The 16,275-nt window shown below is 41.0% G+C and overlaps 1 protein-coding gene across 1 annotated transcript; it reads left to right on the forward strand.

Moving 5' to 3' along the window:
- Positions 1-3,884: 3,884 nt before the first annotated feature.
- LOC147998966 (uncharacterized) lies at positions 3,885-9,144 on the forward strand. Its single transcript, XM_087595740.1, has 6 exons — positions 3,885-4,056; positions 5,073-5,232; positions 6,419-6,562; positions 7,195-7,361; positions 8,083-8,188; positions 8,312-9,144. The coding sequence occupies exons 1-5, from the start codon at positions 3,930-3,932 to the stop codon at positions 8,145-8,147; spliced, it is 663 nt and encodes a 220-aa protein (XP_087451866.1). The 5' UTR covers positions 3,885-3,929; the 3' UTR covers positions 8,148-8,188; positions 8,312-9,144.
- The last annotated feature ends 7,131 nt before the right edge of the window (positions 9,145-16,275 follow it).

The following is a 16,275-nucleotide window of genomic DNA, read 5'->3' on the forward strand; positions in this document are numbered from 1 at the left end:
CTTCTCCCACTGAGGCCAGGGAAGACACCTGAGTTAGGGTATCAGATTTCACAGACAGGCAAACCTTTGGGGATAGCCTCGGCTCCAGTTACTTACAACAGTGTATGTAATACTGTATTAAACTTAGTAAGGTTTATTTACCTTCACCTAGCAACTCATCCTGAGAAACAGTGCTCTGGCCTGATGCTTTTGTTTTCAGCCCTATCTTCCTCTTTCTTCTGTGCTTACCACTGTAACACAGGAGAAGCTTCTAATATTAATGTTGCCAGATCTTTCCGGTCTTGGGGGATAATTCTATTCTGAGTTGTATATGGATTTAATATCTTCTTTACGTATGATGAATATATACTTCAGGAAAGGACTGCTTCCTTGTTTCTATTAAGATCTAATATGACGAAAGGATTCTGATTAATATTCCAGAATCGTAGGCCACCAGGTTGGTATGTCATCACTCACTGAAGTGAGGTTAATTGTATAACACCTTTTGGCCACCCACTTTCAATGTCATTATGTGGTATTGCCTTAGGCTCTTTTCTACATTCCCCTGCTTTTGGCTGAGTATATGTTTGAGGTCTCTCTGTGACTGTGCAAAGAAGTAAGAGCTAGGGCTGGGCCACAAAATAAGAAAGTACTTGTTCATCCAAAAACAAAAACAAAAAACAAACAAACAACCAAAAAAAGTTCTAGGGTAAAATATCGGTGCTAGTGCTGAACTGAACTGCCAGAGGTAATTTTTTTTAAAGTAAATAACACTATCTTGGGGCTGATAATATGAATCCAATATCCTGTAACATAAGTTTGCAATGTTGCCTGCAATTTATAAATCAAGTCTGACCACCATTTTGGTTCTTTCCAATCATGTCTGAGTGCATCATCATGGGAACCCCAAAGAAAATCAGAAATGGGTCCTTGAAGCTGATGCACAGGGCCAGTATAGACCTGAATATTACAGAGGACACCTTGACTCTTAACACAAGGGATCATTTCTCCATCCCTCTGGTCACATAATTTATGACAAGATGTCACCTTTCCTAACCTTAGCTTCTTTTCCTAAGTGCTGCTGACGGGAAGATTTGGTGTCAAGAGGTCTGGACTCAGACCACAGGAACACTGAATTCATTTAAATAGGTGTAGTTCATTGAATGCACACACCAATACAGTTCAACCAGAGCAACAGCTCACAACTGTGTACTGGACATTGCTAGGCCCAGCTCATTGCAAAATCCACATGGGCTAAAGCACAAGTGCTGGAAATGCTGCTGTCTATGGGCCCTGACTCGGGTCATTTTACACATAATTGTTCCTATTTTCCTTGAATCTAATGGGTACTATGTGAAGCTCATAGTTGGGGAACTTGTTAAGATTAACAAACCTCGTAACATACGGAACATAACAGGGTATGTGACCAGCACCACACAGTTCAATGTCAGGTTTTTTTGTTTTTTGTTAGTTTGTTTGTTGGCATCCATGATGTGGAGGCGTATTACAGAACAATAGGAAAGAGCTGGCTGCTGTGTAACAAATTTGCTGCTATTAAGGTAGGTACGGGAGCAAGACCTCAGCAACAGCCCTTAAGATGGGAAGGAGATGATGTGTTTGATACCTGAAAGGAGCTGCCTCAGCTGTGTTTCTCTGCCTGCTCAGTGCCCATTCACCATCACTCTGTCCCTGAAGAGGAAATCAAGGTCTGCCCCCTGCTGCCTGTGAGCCAGGACTAGGCACAGAAAGGCAAGGCCACAGCGCTGGTTTCCAATTCCTCAGTAATGCTGGATTTCCAATAATGTACTTGTATACACAAATACAGTGTGGTAAGTTACAATATATACTAATCATTTCTTACATAGGGCAACAGTTGACTGACTACAACTAATTCTATTTAAAAGAGAAAGAAACCTGGCTCTTGTGGAAATATACAAAGAAATATCTATGGTGGTGGGGAATGAATTCTGCCATGGACTGAACTCAGAAAAGAGGGGTTGGAAGAAAGATGCATGGTTAAATAGCCCACCAGGTTCACATTGTGTCAGCTTGATTTAATCTAAGGACAAAAAGTGGAGTATCTCTGATGGCTTTCTTTTAAACCCTTGAAAGGATCCCTGGGGACTGGCCTCAGTACTTCATACTTCTTGCTGGGGCAACAATGCTCAAGGAAGCTTGAGACTGTCATAGGCACAGTATTATGCTAGATATACAGAGTAGATAATACTAAGATGTTCAGATGGTGATATCCATTTATATATACTCTTAATGTGGACCTAAGAAAAGAGAGATCAAGGTCCTTACAATAGAAAGATCAGTTCCATTTTTTTCTACCATTCCAAACTGAACGACTGGTAGGGAGAGAATGGTAGATAATCGAGAATTGGTGGATGATGCTTTGAATGAAGTGTGGGTTTCTGGGCTGGTTTTAGACAGGATCTCAAGTATCCCATGTTGCCCTCTCCCTGGCTGGCCAGGTTCACTTTGAGCTCAGATAAACCTCCTTCCACTTTCCAATAGATAGGCTTACAAGAGTGGCTTCCAAGGACTGTGAGGACAGCATTAGCCTTTGACAGTTGAGGTGTGTAATCCACAACTATAGTTTTAGCCACGTTTTCCCATGTCTACCAGCTATTTCAGATTGTTGCTGTTCTATGCCTGACAATCAAGGACACAGAAAAATAACCTGATAGAGAGCAAGGACATGGTGATCACATCCTTACCTCTTCTGTACGTTCTGGATGAGGTTTGTTAAAATTCCAATATTGCAAAAAGCTTTATATAGGGACATCACATCAAGGGTCACTGTGCACTGTTCTATCTAAAATGTCTAATCAGAACTGACCACCAGATAACACTTCCTGCAGTCCTCATATGAGAAGCTTTGGATTTTGTTTTGACTTTTCCTTTTCTCTGTCTTTCTTATTTTTTGCTATATGGGTTGAGAGAAAGATAGTTAGGGCCATGAATTTGCCCCCAAAATTTGAACTATGGATGTGATCAATCAATGTTAGTGTGTGCATTCTATAAAGTATTCATTTTTCACTATGATAGATGCTTTTGTGTTTGGTGTGGTGGCCATTTTCCAGTGTACAGGTGCTGGGACCTTGCTCTATCCACTTAATGATGTTTATAGCCTCATTTTAGACCTTTCTGTGCACCCCCTATATCTCTTGACTATTTTATTTTTCTGATAGAAGCTCATGGTATATCTTACTCAGGCCTGTGAGCAGTGCTCCTTTGGCGACATTGGTGCAGAGAGGAGAACCCCACAAGCAGCATGAGGTTCCGTTCACTGGTGGCTCCAATATTGCACTTTCCTCTGCCAACTGGTCTCCACACTTTTCCTAGCACCATAAAGATTTCAACTCTTTCTCCTAAGGAATATTCTGGCAATTGTCGATTGTTAAGCACATGACTTCATGAGTGTTCCCCTAACACACACCCATGTTGTAACCTACATGCAGACTATTTCTTGATGTGATTTAAAGCACCCGTACATAATGAGACAGAAGAAATTTTGACTGCATATTCAAGCTGGTATGAAATCTCAGGAAGTTTTAATGGCTAACATTGGTGAATGAGGATAATTTGAGTTAGGATGAGACATTTTGGGGCAAGATATAGGAGGAAACATTCATTTAGATGCATAGGAATTACTAAGGTTTTTTTATAATCAAGCCTTGAAGAAAATTTGGCTTTGGAAGCAGGAGATGCTCAGTGACTCTGCCCCAGGAAAGTCTCTTGGAAAGGGCACCTCAGCTTATGCTCAGTACAGGGAGAACATTAGCAGGGAGGCAAAGTCTGCTCCCCATGACATCTGCTGTCCCTTCTTGGACATTCTATTGTCTCCTAGAGAGTTCTGGCATCCTCTGTGATGTCACCAGACATCAGTGACAACCAGTGCCCTAGTTTCTCTCAGTCTGAGTCTGGCAGTTACAAGCTAAGACATGTTTTCCCGTCTTCGCAAGTGTTTTGGGAGGGGGAATGTCGATTGTGGACAGACTAGAGTGAAGGAATCTGGCCTTTCGTCTCAAAGTAATGATGGACAAAGACAGCACTTCTGGGGAATGTTTAGTAAGTTCTGGGCAGTATATTTTGAGCTCCCTGTCAGGGGGGCTGGAGGCTTAAGCTGACCTTTCTAGCAATGGGCCACAACAACTGGAGCATCTGAAAAGGAATTGAATTTCCATGAATATCACAATTCCTGAAAGTCAAGGATTTCAGAACTTTAGATTCTCTATCCCCACTGGGAGGATATGGTTAGGCCAATGCTATTACACTGTGAACTTCTGGCCTTTACTTTTCAGTTCATTTGGTATGTTACATTGATATAAAAACACCATCAGGAGTCATGGAGGGTCCACCTTTTCTGAGTTTAGACAGGGCAGCAATGTACTTCACTATCATTGCTTCTTTAAATACAGTGGATATCTGACAGTAGGAACAGGGAGAAAATTGTGCTCCAGGCAATAACCTTATGTTCTTAGACCTTCTCTGATTTCTTCTAATTGCAGGGTCATCCTTAGCTTTATATATTAGAGGTTGTGTGTTACAAACATTTTTCTAAAATACCAAAACTATTTGGAATATGTGGACCAAGATTCAGCCTGTAACCCATTGGCACTTCAGGGGTTTGGTATTTCAAATAGGGGAATTGATAAGTCTGTTGACCATGTCCTCCCTGGAAATGCATTTAATCCAAAGATATTGGCCTAGAGTATCAGGGTAGGACATCTGAGTGTCTCCAGTCACTCAAGTCCTGTGGATGGTGAATTTATCATCTGAGTTCTGAAGCCACAGGGGTGAGGGTCCTGAAATAAAGCTGTACCCTGTTCAGTTAATGATAATCCTGGAGAAGCCATCTCCGTAGTACATGTAAGCACCTGATGTCCGGCATAAGGAACACCTGGCTGCTTACATCTCTTGGTCTCTATAGAGTAGTGGGAGAACTGAGATCCACTGAGGATAGACCAATCGCCTAGCAGTGACACTGGGTTCCAGGCTTGTTCTCCTGTTTAGGCCTAACTGTGGTCTATGTACACACTATGCATTCTCCCCATGCAGGTTCACTTGTGTTCTTCTACCTACAGACGCTGGGAGAGAAACATCTTCCCCTGAAACTGCCCCAAGCGAGAAGCAGGTCAAGAAGGAAAAGGAGAGGCTGATTAAAGAGCTGCAGCTCATTACCGAGGAGAGAAATGACCTGAGAGATCGCCTGAGGTTTCTGACAGAGAGATCCAAAAACAACAGGTATGAATCGCTCCAAACACTCTTGTTTCATTCCTGGGTCTGCAAGGTCACCTTCATCTTATCCTATTAAGGTTTTGGGTTCTAGAAAGCTGTGCATCCCTAACCACCCTGTGCTAAACCTCACCTCCCATATAGAGGAGATTCAGAACCTTGACCCTTCCTGAGGAGAGAGATGGACAATGGACTCATCTGCTTCCATTTATTGAAAAGCAGAACTTGTGGTCTGAATGAAGAATTCGGGGATAAAGTCAGGGAGAGTGAGTGTCTAGTGTGCATTTGCAAAGCCCTTGACAGCTGGTGGCTGTGCAAGATTGTAATTGCAGTGAGTTTATGGTGAGTCTCTGTACTTGCTAGGCAGGGACTGAGTGCTGGAAGATCCAGGCAGCAGCCTGAGGGGCCTGGTCCCAAACAGTTCATCTCAATGCTTGACTAGAAGTTGTCAGGCTCAGGCCTGTTTGTTATTGTCTGTGTGTCTGTGGGAGCCCCTCAGACACAGCAATGGTGCATGCATTTCTCCTGGTTCTCACAGTGCTCTCTGTTTCCATATTTGCTTTTCTCTTTCTCTGACTCTGTTTACATTTCTCTTTTTTTTGTGGGTGTGTCTCAGTCTGTGAGTCTGTGTGTGCATACATCCAAATGCATATGCACAACTGTTATATGTTTATATTTCCCTCCACACCTGGAATATAGGAGTCTATGTCTTGGCCTGAGTATTTACCTGTGACACTTTCATGGTGATGTGAATGCTTTGTTCTGGGAGCCCCACGGTCAACAGCACAGTTCTTTGCTTATGTGGCCACGTTTGCCTGTATATTTGTATTCGTTGTGCAGATTATAATTTTGGGTTGATATATGGTCTGTTATCAGGACAGGAAAAAGGAAATCACAGGATTCTGGGTGCGTTGGGGGTGGGGGAGCATGGAGAGGTGTGGCCTAGGCTCTTGATAGCTCAACTGGCTGGACTGCAGATTTCCTCTTGATTGAATAAAGGGAGCCAGGGAACCCTCCATCTGGATGCCGAGATTCTGGTGTGCTGGACGCAGAAAAACATGTTTCTGAAGCTGAAGAATGTCCAATATGTAGAATTCAGAAGGTGTCCTTCCAGGACTGGTGTAGTACAGGACCCACCCTGAGTTCATATCTTCCTAAATGCTGATGTTCATTGTATTCTATCATTTGGGGCCAGGCCACACTTCAGGCCAAATCCATATTATGAAGACCTGGAGAGAATGGAGGAGGTGGTCATGTCAATTCTGCACAACTTAGAGATGGAGAACACTGAGATCCATGAGAACAACCATAAGCTGAAGAAGGAGATTACCTTCTCTAGGTAAGTCCTGGTCAGAAAGGCTGTCACCTGTGGAATGGCCATTTCTGATTTCTTTGTTCTGGATTGGACGGTCTTCAGTTCTGGTTCTATCTCTTGTGCTGTTTACACATCAGTGTTCCAGGGTCATTAGGACTCAGTTTTCAGTTCCATAAAAGACTGTTACTCATCCCAGGACTGTCTAGGCATCTGCAGAAGGCTCTAGATAGAACAGCACTGATTGAAGTCAGCAGAACGTTATTAGTCTGACCTGGGCCTCTGGGGTCATACCAGGTTTTACAACACTCAGTGCGTGGACCACAGGGTTAGCATGACCTTCTCTTGGTTCTACTGACCTCTTTTGCGGGTGTTTGCCAACTACTAATTGATGTTGCCCCATGCATTGGGCTTTCATGGATAGTTGTAGATCCATGTTCTTTTTGAGAGATGTGGACACTAATTGGTGCTCGGGCCAAGCAAACAATTTATTCTTCCCTGAATTAACTCTTTGTGGTTTGTGCAGCAGCATTATGTGTATCGAGATGTATTTTATTAAGTCTTCATGGGTATCTGGGACCTGGTAGAGTTAGTGGGACTTGGGAGTAGGAATGGGAGAAAGGGGCAGCATGATCTTACTCTGCAGACTGTATTTCCAGAAACCTGCTCAGCCAGCTCCTGATGGAGAACACATGCAGGAAGAAGTTGGTCCCACTGAAGCAGGGGAGCAAGGAGGGACATCTTGAGTGTGCACTGAACCAGAAATATTTGGTTGACTTAAGCAAGAAAGATAAAGACCAGCAACGTCCAGACCCAGCATCATCTGGTAGGGACAAACAGCTGTGTTAGCTTAACAATATCTGATAAAATTTGCCAATTTGATACATCTTTGCTTCCTCCTACCTCCTTTCTAATTTACAATCACAACCAGCCAACCACCTCATGTAATGGAATTGTTCAATGCTCTGCCTATGCACAAATATTCTGGGAAGGTAAACACTTTTCAGAAATGGAATTATATTGCAAGTATATTTTGCTGCTCTTTTTGAAGCTGCAGTCTAGAAATGGTGACAGATGAATAACATACCTCATTATTGCATATCCATGTGATAGATTGGATCCTATGCAGAGCTTTGAACAAGTTCGTGGTTCTTTGCCAAATGACACTCTGTGTTAATGTGACTTCTTGTGTAGGAAGCATCTTTCCGGGATAAGAACCAAGTGCAAATGTCAAATTAGTACTTGTCATTGACTTTAACCTTGGTGACATATGGACATCTCCTTTCTTCCGGCAACCCAATGAGGTCTCTTCCCTGTGCCCTGTTCTTGGTTTGCACTGGTATAAGTCTGGGTCCCATATTGTCAGCCCACATTACAGTGAGGCTTGCCGGGGATTTTGCCCTACCTGCAGAGTTAGCAACAATGATATCAGTTAAAAGGTCCATGTCGACTGTCCAATAGAACTGAGGTGGTAGAAGGCAGCATTCTGACAGCTGGCTAGCATTTCCCCACCAAATCAGTGTCTTAAAACTGTGTTCCTCTCCCAGGTCTCAGAAAGTGCAAGAGAGCTGGAATTGGACACACCCCAGTAAGAGAGCTTCCTGAAGAATGAGTTGCTTTCTCAGGAGTCCCTGATGACAAACATCCTGAATGGTAACAATATTTTTTGGATGAATATTCTTCCTCAGAGTTAATTTGTCATTTCTTAGAGACCCTAAATTTATATAACACTAAGCCAGCCTGACTGATTGATGTCTTACTCACTTTCTTCTTCAGAAAACACAACTTGAGAGACAGCTTGGGGGACCGCCTTTCATTATGTGTGCTAGAGGAGAAACACCAATACGTCTGTGCTTCTACATGTTCGTTAAGAATATGCTTATGTTTAGAAATTTTTTTGTTATGATTTTAATTGAAGTTTTCTTTTTGTTGTTTCATATTTATGTGTTCTTGTTACTATTTTTCACTTTCAAATATTTTTAAATATTTTTATTCATTTTAATCCTGTTGTGTTGTAAATTATTTTGTTATTCCACATGAGGTGCTGTATTAGGTGGACAAGATCACCTATGATTAAATAGAGAGATCTCAGGAGATGTGTGTTCACAGGGAACTTACTGAGCTTGCCTGCTCAACGTGTTAGGTTGCCAGGCATCCCTTCAGAGCTCTGGTGTTCTGGACAGCTTCATCACCCGCCTGCTGGCGGTATGAGGACATCATCTGGGAGAAATTGTGCAGATGACTGAAGCAGAAGTCCGAGGGCTGTGTATCACGTCTCGTGAAATCGTTCTTAGCCAGCCAACAGCTGTGAACACAGGTTTCTTTTGGAGAGCAGGCCTGTGCAGGCCCAGAACCTAGGTGGGATAATTCAAGCTACCCTTTTTCCATGGCCAATCTCAGATCATATTCAGAAAGTATTTCTTGGGCTAAAGAGATGGCTTAGTGGTTAAGAGCACTGACAGCTCTTCCAGAGGTCCTGAGTTCAAATCCCAGCAACCACATGGTGGCTCACAACCATCTGTAATGAGATATGATGCCCTCTTCTGGTCTGTCTGAAGACAGTCACGGTGTACTTGTATACTATAAATAAATAAATAAATAAATCTTTAAAAAAAAAGAGTATTTCTTCCAGGTGATGGATTTCCAATTTATGGAATTGAACTAACTTACTGATGGTGGAAGTGACACAGAGAGTTAAAGTACAGAAGGAATAATCCAGAATGTCCACCAACAGTTGCTGTCACACCAGGGCTCTTAGAGAGCTCAGCTGTTAGAGAAGCAAGGTAGTCTTTAGTCATTCTCAAGCTTAGGTCTTCTAGTCATTATAAGGTGACCATGACACAAAAAGAGTCACCTATATCAAAATAGAGAATAGTAACTAGATTCACACCACACTATCACATTACTACTGTATTTGAGGTTCTCAGTTAATATCTAAGAACCTGGAAGAGGCCTGGGTCTTGCTACACATACTCATAATTTATGTCCCCATTGTCAGTTGAGATTCTTCATGCAGCCTGGGTCAAGGAGGTCATCCCACAAAGCACAAAACACCCATCTCAGATAAACATGTATGGTTTATTGAATGCAAAACATCCATGAATTTCAGGACACAATTAAATGTTGAAACCTAAGGATAATAAATAGAGAAGAGAATTAAGATTTCTAGTTCATAGGACCAGTAAACACCTTCAACAAATCATAGCAGCAAACTTCCATAAGGTAAAGAAAGAAAAGGCCATAAAGGTACAACAAGCCTACAGAACATCAAACTACTTGTACCAGAAAAATTCCTCCATTCACATAATAATTAAAACGCTAAATGCACAGATCAAGAAAGAACATTAAAAGGGGTAAGGTATAAATATCTAGTAACAAATAAATTCAGACATATCTGAATTACACCAGACTCCTCAACAGAGATTCTAAAAGTCAGAAAATCTTGGGCAGATGTAATGCAGACACAGGCTCCTATATCCAGCATAATCCTCAATCACCATAAAAGGAGGAACCAGGATATTTCATGACAAAACCAAATTTAAAGAATTCTTTTCTGTAGGAAAGCACAACAGAGGCTAATAGGAGGAAAACTCCAAGACAATGAACTAAACTATACCCAAGAAAAACCAAGAAATTAATCTTCTCTCAATAATTTAAAAAAAGAGAAGCACACAAACATAATTTCACCTATAACCAGAAAAAGAAGAGAATGCAGCAATCATTGGCTTTAATATCTGAACAGATCTTCTTTCCCTAATCCCTAAGCTCCCAGGGGCCAAACTGCCAGCCAAAGTGTATGCAAGGATGCTCTATGGTTCAGGTGAGGCTTGTTGCCCACCAAATGGAGATCCTAGAGGTGTGAGGTGGGAATGGATATGTGTGGGTGGGGAAGCACTGTCACATAGGCAAAGCTGAGCAGAAAAGGGATGTAAGGTTTGATGAGGGGAGTCTGGAAAGCAGGACAACAGTTGAAATGTAAATAAATAAAATAACCATTTAATAAAAAATAGCCAAAAATAAAATAACAAGTAAAAAGGTAAATGAAAATTAAACCAAACCAAACAAACAAACAAACAACACCCCTGTAGTGTATTGGCCTAATGCTGCTTGTATTTTAATGCTAATTTGTAGAACTCAAGACTGGTTAACCCCAAATAACTGACCCTGCTCCCAGTTAACTGTGATTATAATGAAGCCAACAGCCAACAGCTGCACAGCAGAGAGATGGGGGAGGTCAGCTTTGAGGGCTTTGCTAGAGAGGATCATGAGGAGGGAAGAAGGAAGAAGAAGCTGCCAGAGAATAAAGGAAGAACGTGTGTGATGGAGAGGAGGGAGGAAGAGGACAGCATCCATGGTTAAGGGGGAGGAGCGCCTGGTCCTGAGGGCTGTCCAAGGGGAACAAAGAGCAGCCAAGATACTACACAGTCAGTAAGAGTTAGCGTTATTGTTTGGAAAGTAGATCTGGTCCATGGAGGTCAGGCAGCTGCACAGCTACTGTGCTGACTAATGCACACTAAAAATAAATTTAACACAATATGAGTAACCAGTAAGACAGCTCTTTAGCGGATCCTAAAAGGAATACTTTAGTTTGAAGGGAAGGACAAAACACCAGAGAACACAGGGGATAAATTAATAAAACTAGGAAAGTTAATCAAAGAAGACTGTGAAAACCACAAAAATTAACAAAATGACAAAATTTAATACATAGGTTTAAATAATAATTACATATCACTAAACTCAATATCTAGGGTGGTGGGGCATGAATTCTGCCATGGTCTGAACTCAAAAAGGTGGGGTTGGGAGAAACATGTCTGGTTAAATAGTCCACCCACATTGTGTCAATGTGATTTAATCTAAGGACAAAGAAGTGGAGTTTCTCTCACGGCTTTCTTCTAACCCCTTGAAAGGATCACTGGGGTGTGGCCTCAGTACTTCATACTTCTTGCTAGGTCAGTGAAACTCAGGGAAGCTTGAGATTGTCATACAACAGTATTAGGCTAGATATACTGAGTAGATGATACTAAGTTGTTCAGATGGTGATATCCATTTGCATGTGTTCTTAATGTGGACCTAAGGAAAGAGAGATCAAGGTCCTTAGAATAGAAGGAACATTCCCAGTCCTTTTCTACCATTCCAGACTGAAAGGCTGGTAGGGAGAAAGTGGTAAATAATAAAGAATTAATAGATGATGCTTTGAATGAAGGGTTGGTTTTTGTGCTGGTTTAAGAGATGGTCTCAAGTATCCCATGTTGCCCTCTCCCTGGCTGGCCAGGTTCACTTTGAGCTCAGATAAACCTGCTTCCACTTTCCAATAGATAGTCTTACAAGAGGGGCCTCCGAGGACTGTGAGGACAGCATTAGGCATTGACAGTTGAGGTGTGCAACCCACAACTATAGTTTTAGCCACTTTGTTCCATGTCTACCAGCTATTTCAGATTGTTGCTGTTCTATGCCTGACAATCACGGACACAGAAAAATAACCTGATAGAGAGCAAGGACATGGTGATCACATCCTTGCCTCTGCTGTATGTTCTGGATGAGGTTTGTTAAAATTCCAATATTGCAAAAAGCTTTATATAGGGGCCATCACATTAAGGGTCACTATGCACTGTTTCATCTAAAATGGCCTAATCAGAACTGACCGCCAGACAACACTTCCTGCGAAGTTCCTATGAGAAGCTTAAGTTTTTTGTGTTTTTTCTTCTTCCTTCCTTCCTTCCTTCCTTTCTTTCTTTCTTTCTTTCTTTCTTTCTTTCTTTCTTTCTTTCTCTCTTTCTTTCTTTCTTTCTTTATAGGTTTAGAGGAATGTATTTTGGGCCACGGATCTGCCCCTAGTATCTTAGCTATGGATGCGATCAATCAGTGTTAGTGTATGCATTCAATAAAATGTCCATTTTTGACTAAGGTAGATGCTTCTGTGTTTTGTGGGGTGACCCATTGTCAATGTGTAGTGAGTTGGGGCCCTGGGTATGGTCGCATACCCCAGGACACAGGGGATGCAGAGCAAAGGCAGAAGAAACTGCACGCAGTTGCAAGCTTTATTAATCCTTATTAAGCTAAGAATATGCATTACTACAATTTTCATTGTGTCAAGATACCATAAGATCATTATTCCCAGGATACCAGGAACAATGAGGGAAGATTAAACAAAGAAAGACGAATAAACGAAAGCTTCTTCTAAAAATATTCATATAACAAATCACCTTTCTTATTATAATCAAAATATACTCACCATTACCAAGAGAGCGTTAGAACCACTTCCACAGAAATGGGACACAGCAGAACATAATTTAAGGCAAGTGAGAAAAACATTTTCTTCTCCAGGGCGGCATTCCAGCCCCTACTTGAATCTGTCACCAGGCCTTTCTTGACCCTGCCTGGGAGCTGCATCTCTATGTCTTAACAATTCCTTCTTTTTTCTTTTGTTTTAAAGTAACACTTTACATAACATAGCTAAAGGTCCTTGTAGGGGTTTAGTCATGTAAAAATAAAGCAACATAATACATAATGTACATAAGATTATGGCAAAACTACCTCCTCCCAAGCTATGGAAAATCCTTTGAAGCCAAGCCTTGGGATCTAATCCTGTCAATTGATCAGCCAATAATTTCGCTATTTCCATAGGGGTAGTATCTTCTAGCTGTTTACCAAAAGACATTCGAACATCATATTTCAAGGCATTAATTACTTTTGAAGCACTTTCATTACCCTCTAAATAGGCTTGAATTAACTTCCAATCATGTTCTGTGTCATTATCCATATATTTACTAACAGAAAAGTAGTAGGATTTCATCATGATAAGCAATATAAGCCCGATAACTGGCATTGGCCGCAGCAGAAGAAACCATGAGTAAAACACACATTGCTAAGAATAAGTGCTCAGCAGTACAGGACTTTCCTGAAGGGGACAAAATTATTCCTTTCAGTGCTTAATCGCTTCACCTTACCCCATATAGGTAATAGGGTTGTCACTACACGGATCCTTATCCATTGTTGTTTGTGGACACTAAGAGAAGCCAGGGCCTCAGTAATGGAGGACACCTCCTCATCTCCTGAGAACATCCATCAGGAGAAAATGTAGCTGGTTTAACTGGATTTGAGGGTAGGGAGCAGTTCTTATTATTCTGTGCTTGGATCCATCTCCCAGGTAACCAGAATAGTCTCCCATCCTGTAATGAGACAAAACCCTCTCCCCTATATACAATGATGTCCCTTCCTGCCATTCAGTATCCCGGGCAATTTTTATCCATACTGTCTGTTCCATGCCTTCTGGGGGGAAGTTCAACAAAGTGTCTATCGGCTCTTGATATAACTTCACCTTGTGGTAAATTAAGAAAATTAATAACGTATAATGCTTGTGCCAATATAGCTCTGGGACTGGTCTGCAAACTCCATTCAGGTTGCATAAGGCCATCTCTTTTCCCCCTTTGTAATTTTATAATTTGTCATTTCAGGGTATGGTGAATCCTTTCAACAAAAGCTTGTCCTTGTGTATTGTGTTCTGTACCAGTAATATGTACAATATGATATCGTTGACAAAATTGTTTATATTGATAAGAAATATATGTTGGTCCATTATCAATTTTAATTTTAGAGGGCAGTCCCATAACAGCAAAAGTTTCCAATAGATGCTGTATAACATGAGCAGTGCGTACTCCTGGCAATGGTGTAGCCCACACAAATTTTGAAAAATTATCTATGCTTACATCTATATGTGAAAGGCGACCAAACTCAGAAATATGGGTTCCATCCATCTGCCACGATGTATTAAGTTGCATTCTTCTGGGATTAATTTCAGATGGAACACATTTTATACGTGAAGACTGACACATAGGCAATTAGCAATAATTCGTTTGGCTTGAGAATAGGGAAGCTTATATTTAATATGTAAATATCCTGTATTGGCATGATTATGACTGTGTTCTTCTGGGGTAGCAAATGCCACTAATTGATCTACCATAGGATTGCCAAGTGTTAAAGATTCTGGAAATTTTGAATGTGATCTAGTATGTGTAATGAATATTCTAGAGTTTCATAATAACAATAGTCCTTTAATATGTGAGAATAACATTTAATGTAGGCTTAGATGTAGAAACAACAGCAGTCGCAATATTCTGTACTACTCCTACAACATAAGCAGACTCAGCTATAATATTTTTACATCATGAGTAAAATCCTGGAATACATTAATTACCGCTAATAATTCATTTTGTTGTACTGACCCAAAAGAAGATTCTTGTCCCCAAAATTAATCTTTGGTCCAATAAGCCATCTTGGTGTTAGAGCCATCTGTAAACACAGTAAAGGCTGATGGTAATGGATCAACAGAAATTAGTGTATTTATCAAATTTTTTTTTGTTTTTTAAAGCAATCCCACAATTTACTATGGGGAGGATGAAATTCAATATTTCCAGTGTAAGAAATCATGGCTAATTGAAAAACCTCAGACATCTGCATTAAATATTCCCCTTTATCTTTGCTTAATGGGAAAACAATAGCAGCACAATCATATCCCCACAGAGTAACAGGTCTTTGTATGCCTTGCTGAATAATTAAAGAAATTTGTTCCTCATTATTTGTTAATGTTTGGTTAAAGTTTTATTTAATATAAACCCATTCTAAAGGCAACTCATCCTGAGCGAAAGCGCCTGTATGATATTCAAGAGTATTTAAACATATAATTTAATAACTCTATCTGGATCAATACGTGCCAAATATGCATCTTTCCATTTTCAGAAAAGATACCCTTGCATGCCTTCATATAAGCATTAATATCCCCAGCCTCCTTTATAGGTAATAATGCTCTCCTGTACTCTTCATTAGCATTTTCAAAAGCAAGCATTTGCAGCAGTTGTCCTCCAGCTTCCTCTCCTACCATTGTTCTTTCCAATGTTAATTTTAATATACATAAAAACTTAATATATGGTTCATAGAAAGCTACTACCTTTTTCAACCAACCAGTATCATCCTTTATAATAAGTCGGTTGGGCCACACCTTGAATCGATGCTGGCCTAATTATAGGAAAAGAAAAGGCAGGTGAATTCGTCATTATCATCGTGTGAATCTAATGGTCAACATGCCATCCTCGGGAAAGGACTTAGAAAAACCTGCTTCAGGCAATGGTGCAGAGGGCAAAACTTTTACTTTCGTTTTGTCTTAATGAAGCTGTAGCTTCTTGTTCTCTATTCGTTATTACCCTGTCTGCATTCATGGCCTTGAACACAGTAAAAATTACAGCTCAAAGAGACCAGAAATTGGAATCTTTTTGCCCTGCCTGACAGCCTTTTTCACCTTAACTTTCACTTTGACCCAGATATCAGAATCCCTGGAACCCTCGTCAGGGAACCATGGAGTTTACTCTTGCTGTCTCTAAACACTTTTCTAAACCAGACTGATAGACATGAATTCCCTGCACTCTTAAAGATGCTTAAGCATAGCGAGATGAAGAGAAGATTTATCTTGTCCCATTTCCTTGTAATAAATTGTACTTACCTTATCTGACTGTCCAGACTTACCTTCAGGGACCCTGTTCCAGTGCCATAGGTCGACGTCTAGGGTGTTGGGAGCCCTGCGTCCGGTCGCATTCCTTTCTGTGTTTCCCGATGCTCAGTGGTCATGCCACTCCAGCATGCTTTGAAGTGAACCAGTCCGCCGACACCACCACCACCACCACCACCACTACCACAACCACCACCACCACCACTACTACCACCAATTTGGTTTTGTAAATAAAGTTTTA

This window comes from Rattus norvegicus, chromosome 19 (genome assembly GCF_021556685.1).
Source record: "Rattus norvegicus strain SHRSP/BbbUtx chromosome 19, alternate assembly SHRSP_T2T, whole genome shotgun sequence".
NCBI lineage: Eukaryota > Metazoa > Chordata > Mammalia > Rodentia > Muridae > Rattus > Rattus norvegicus.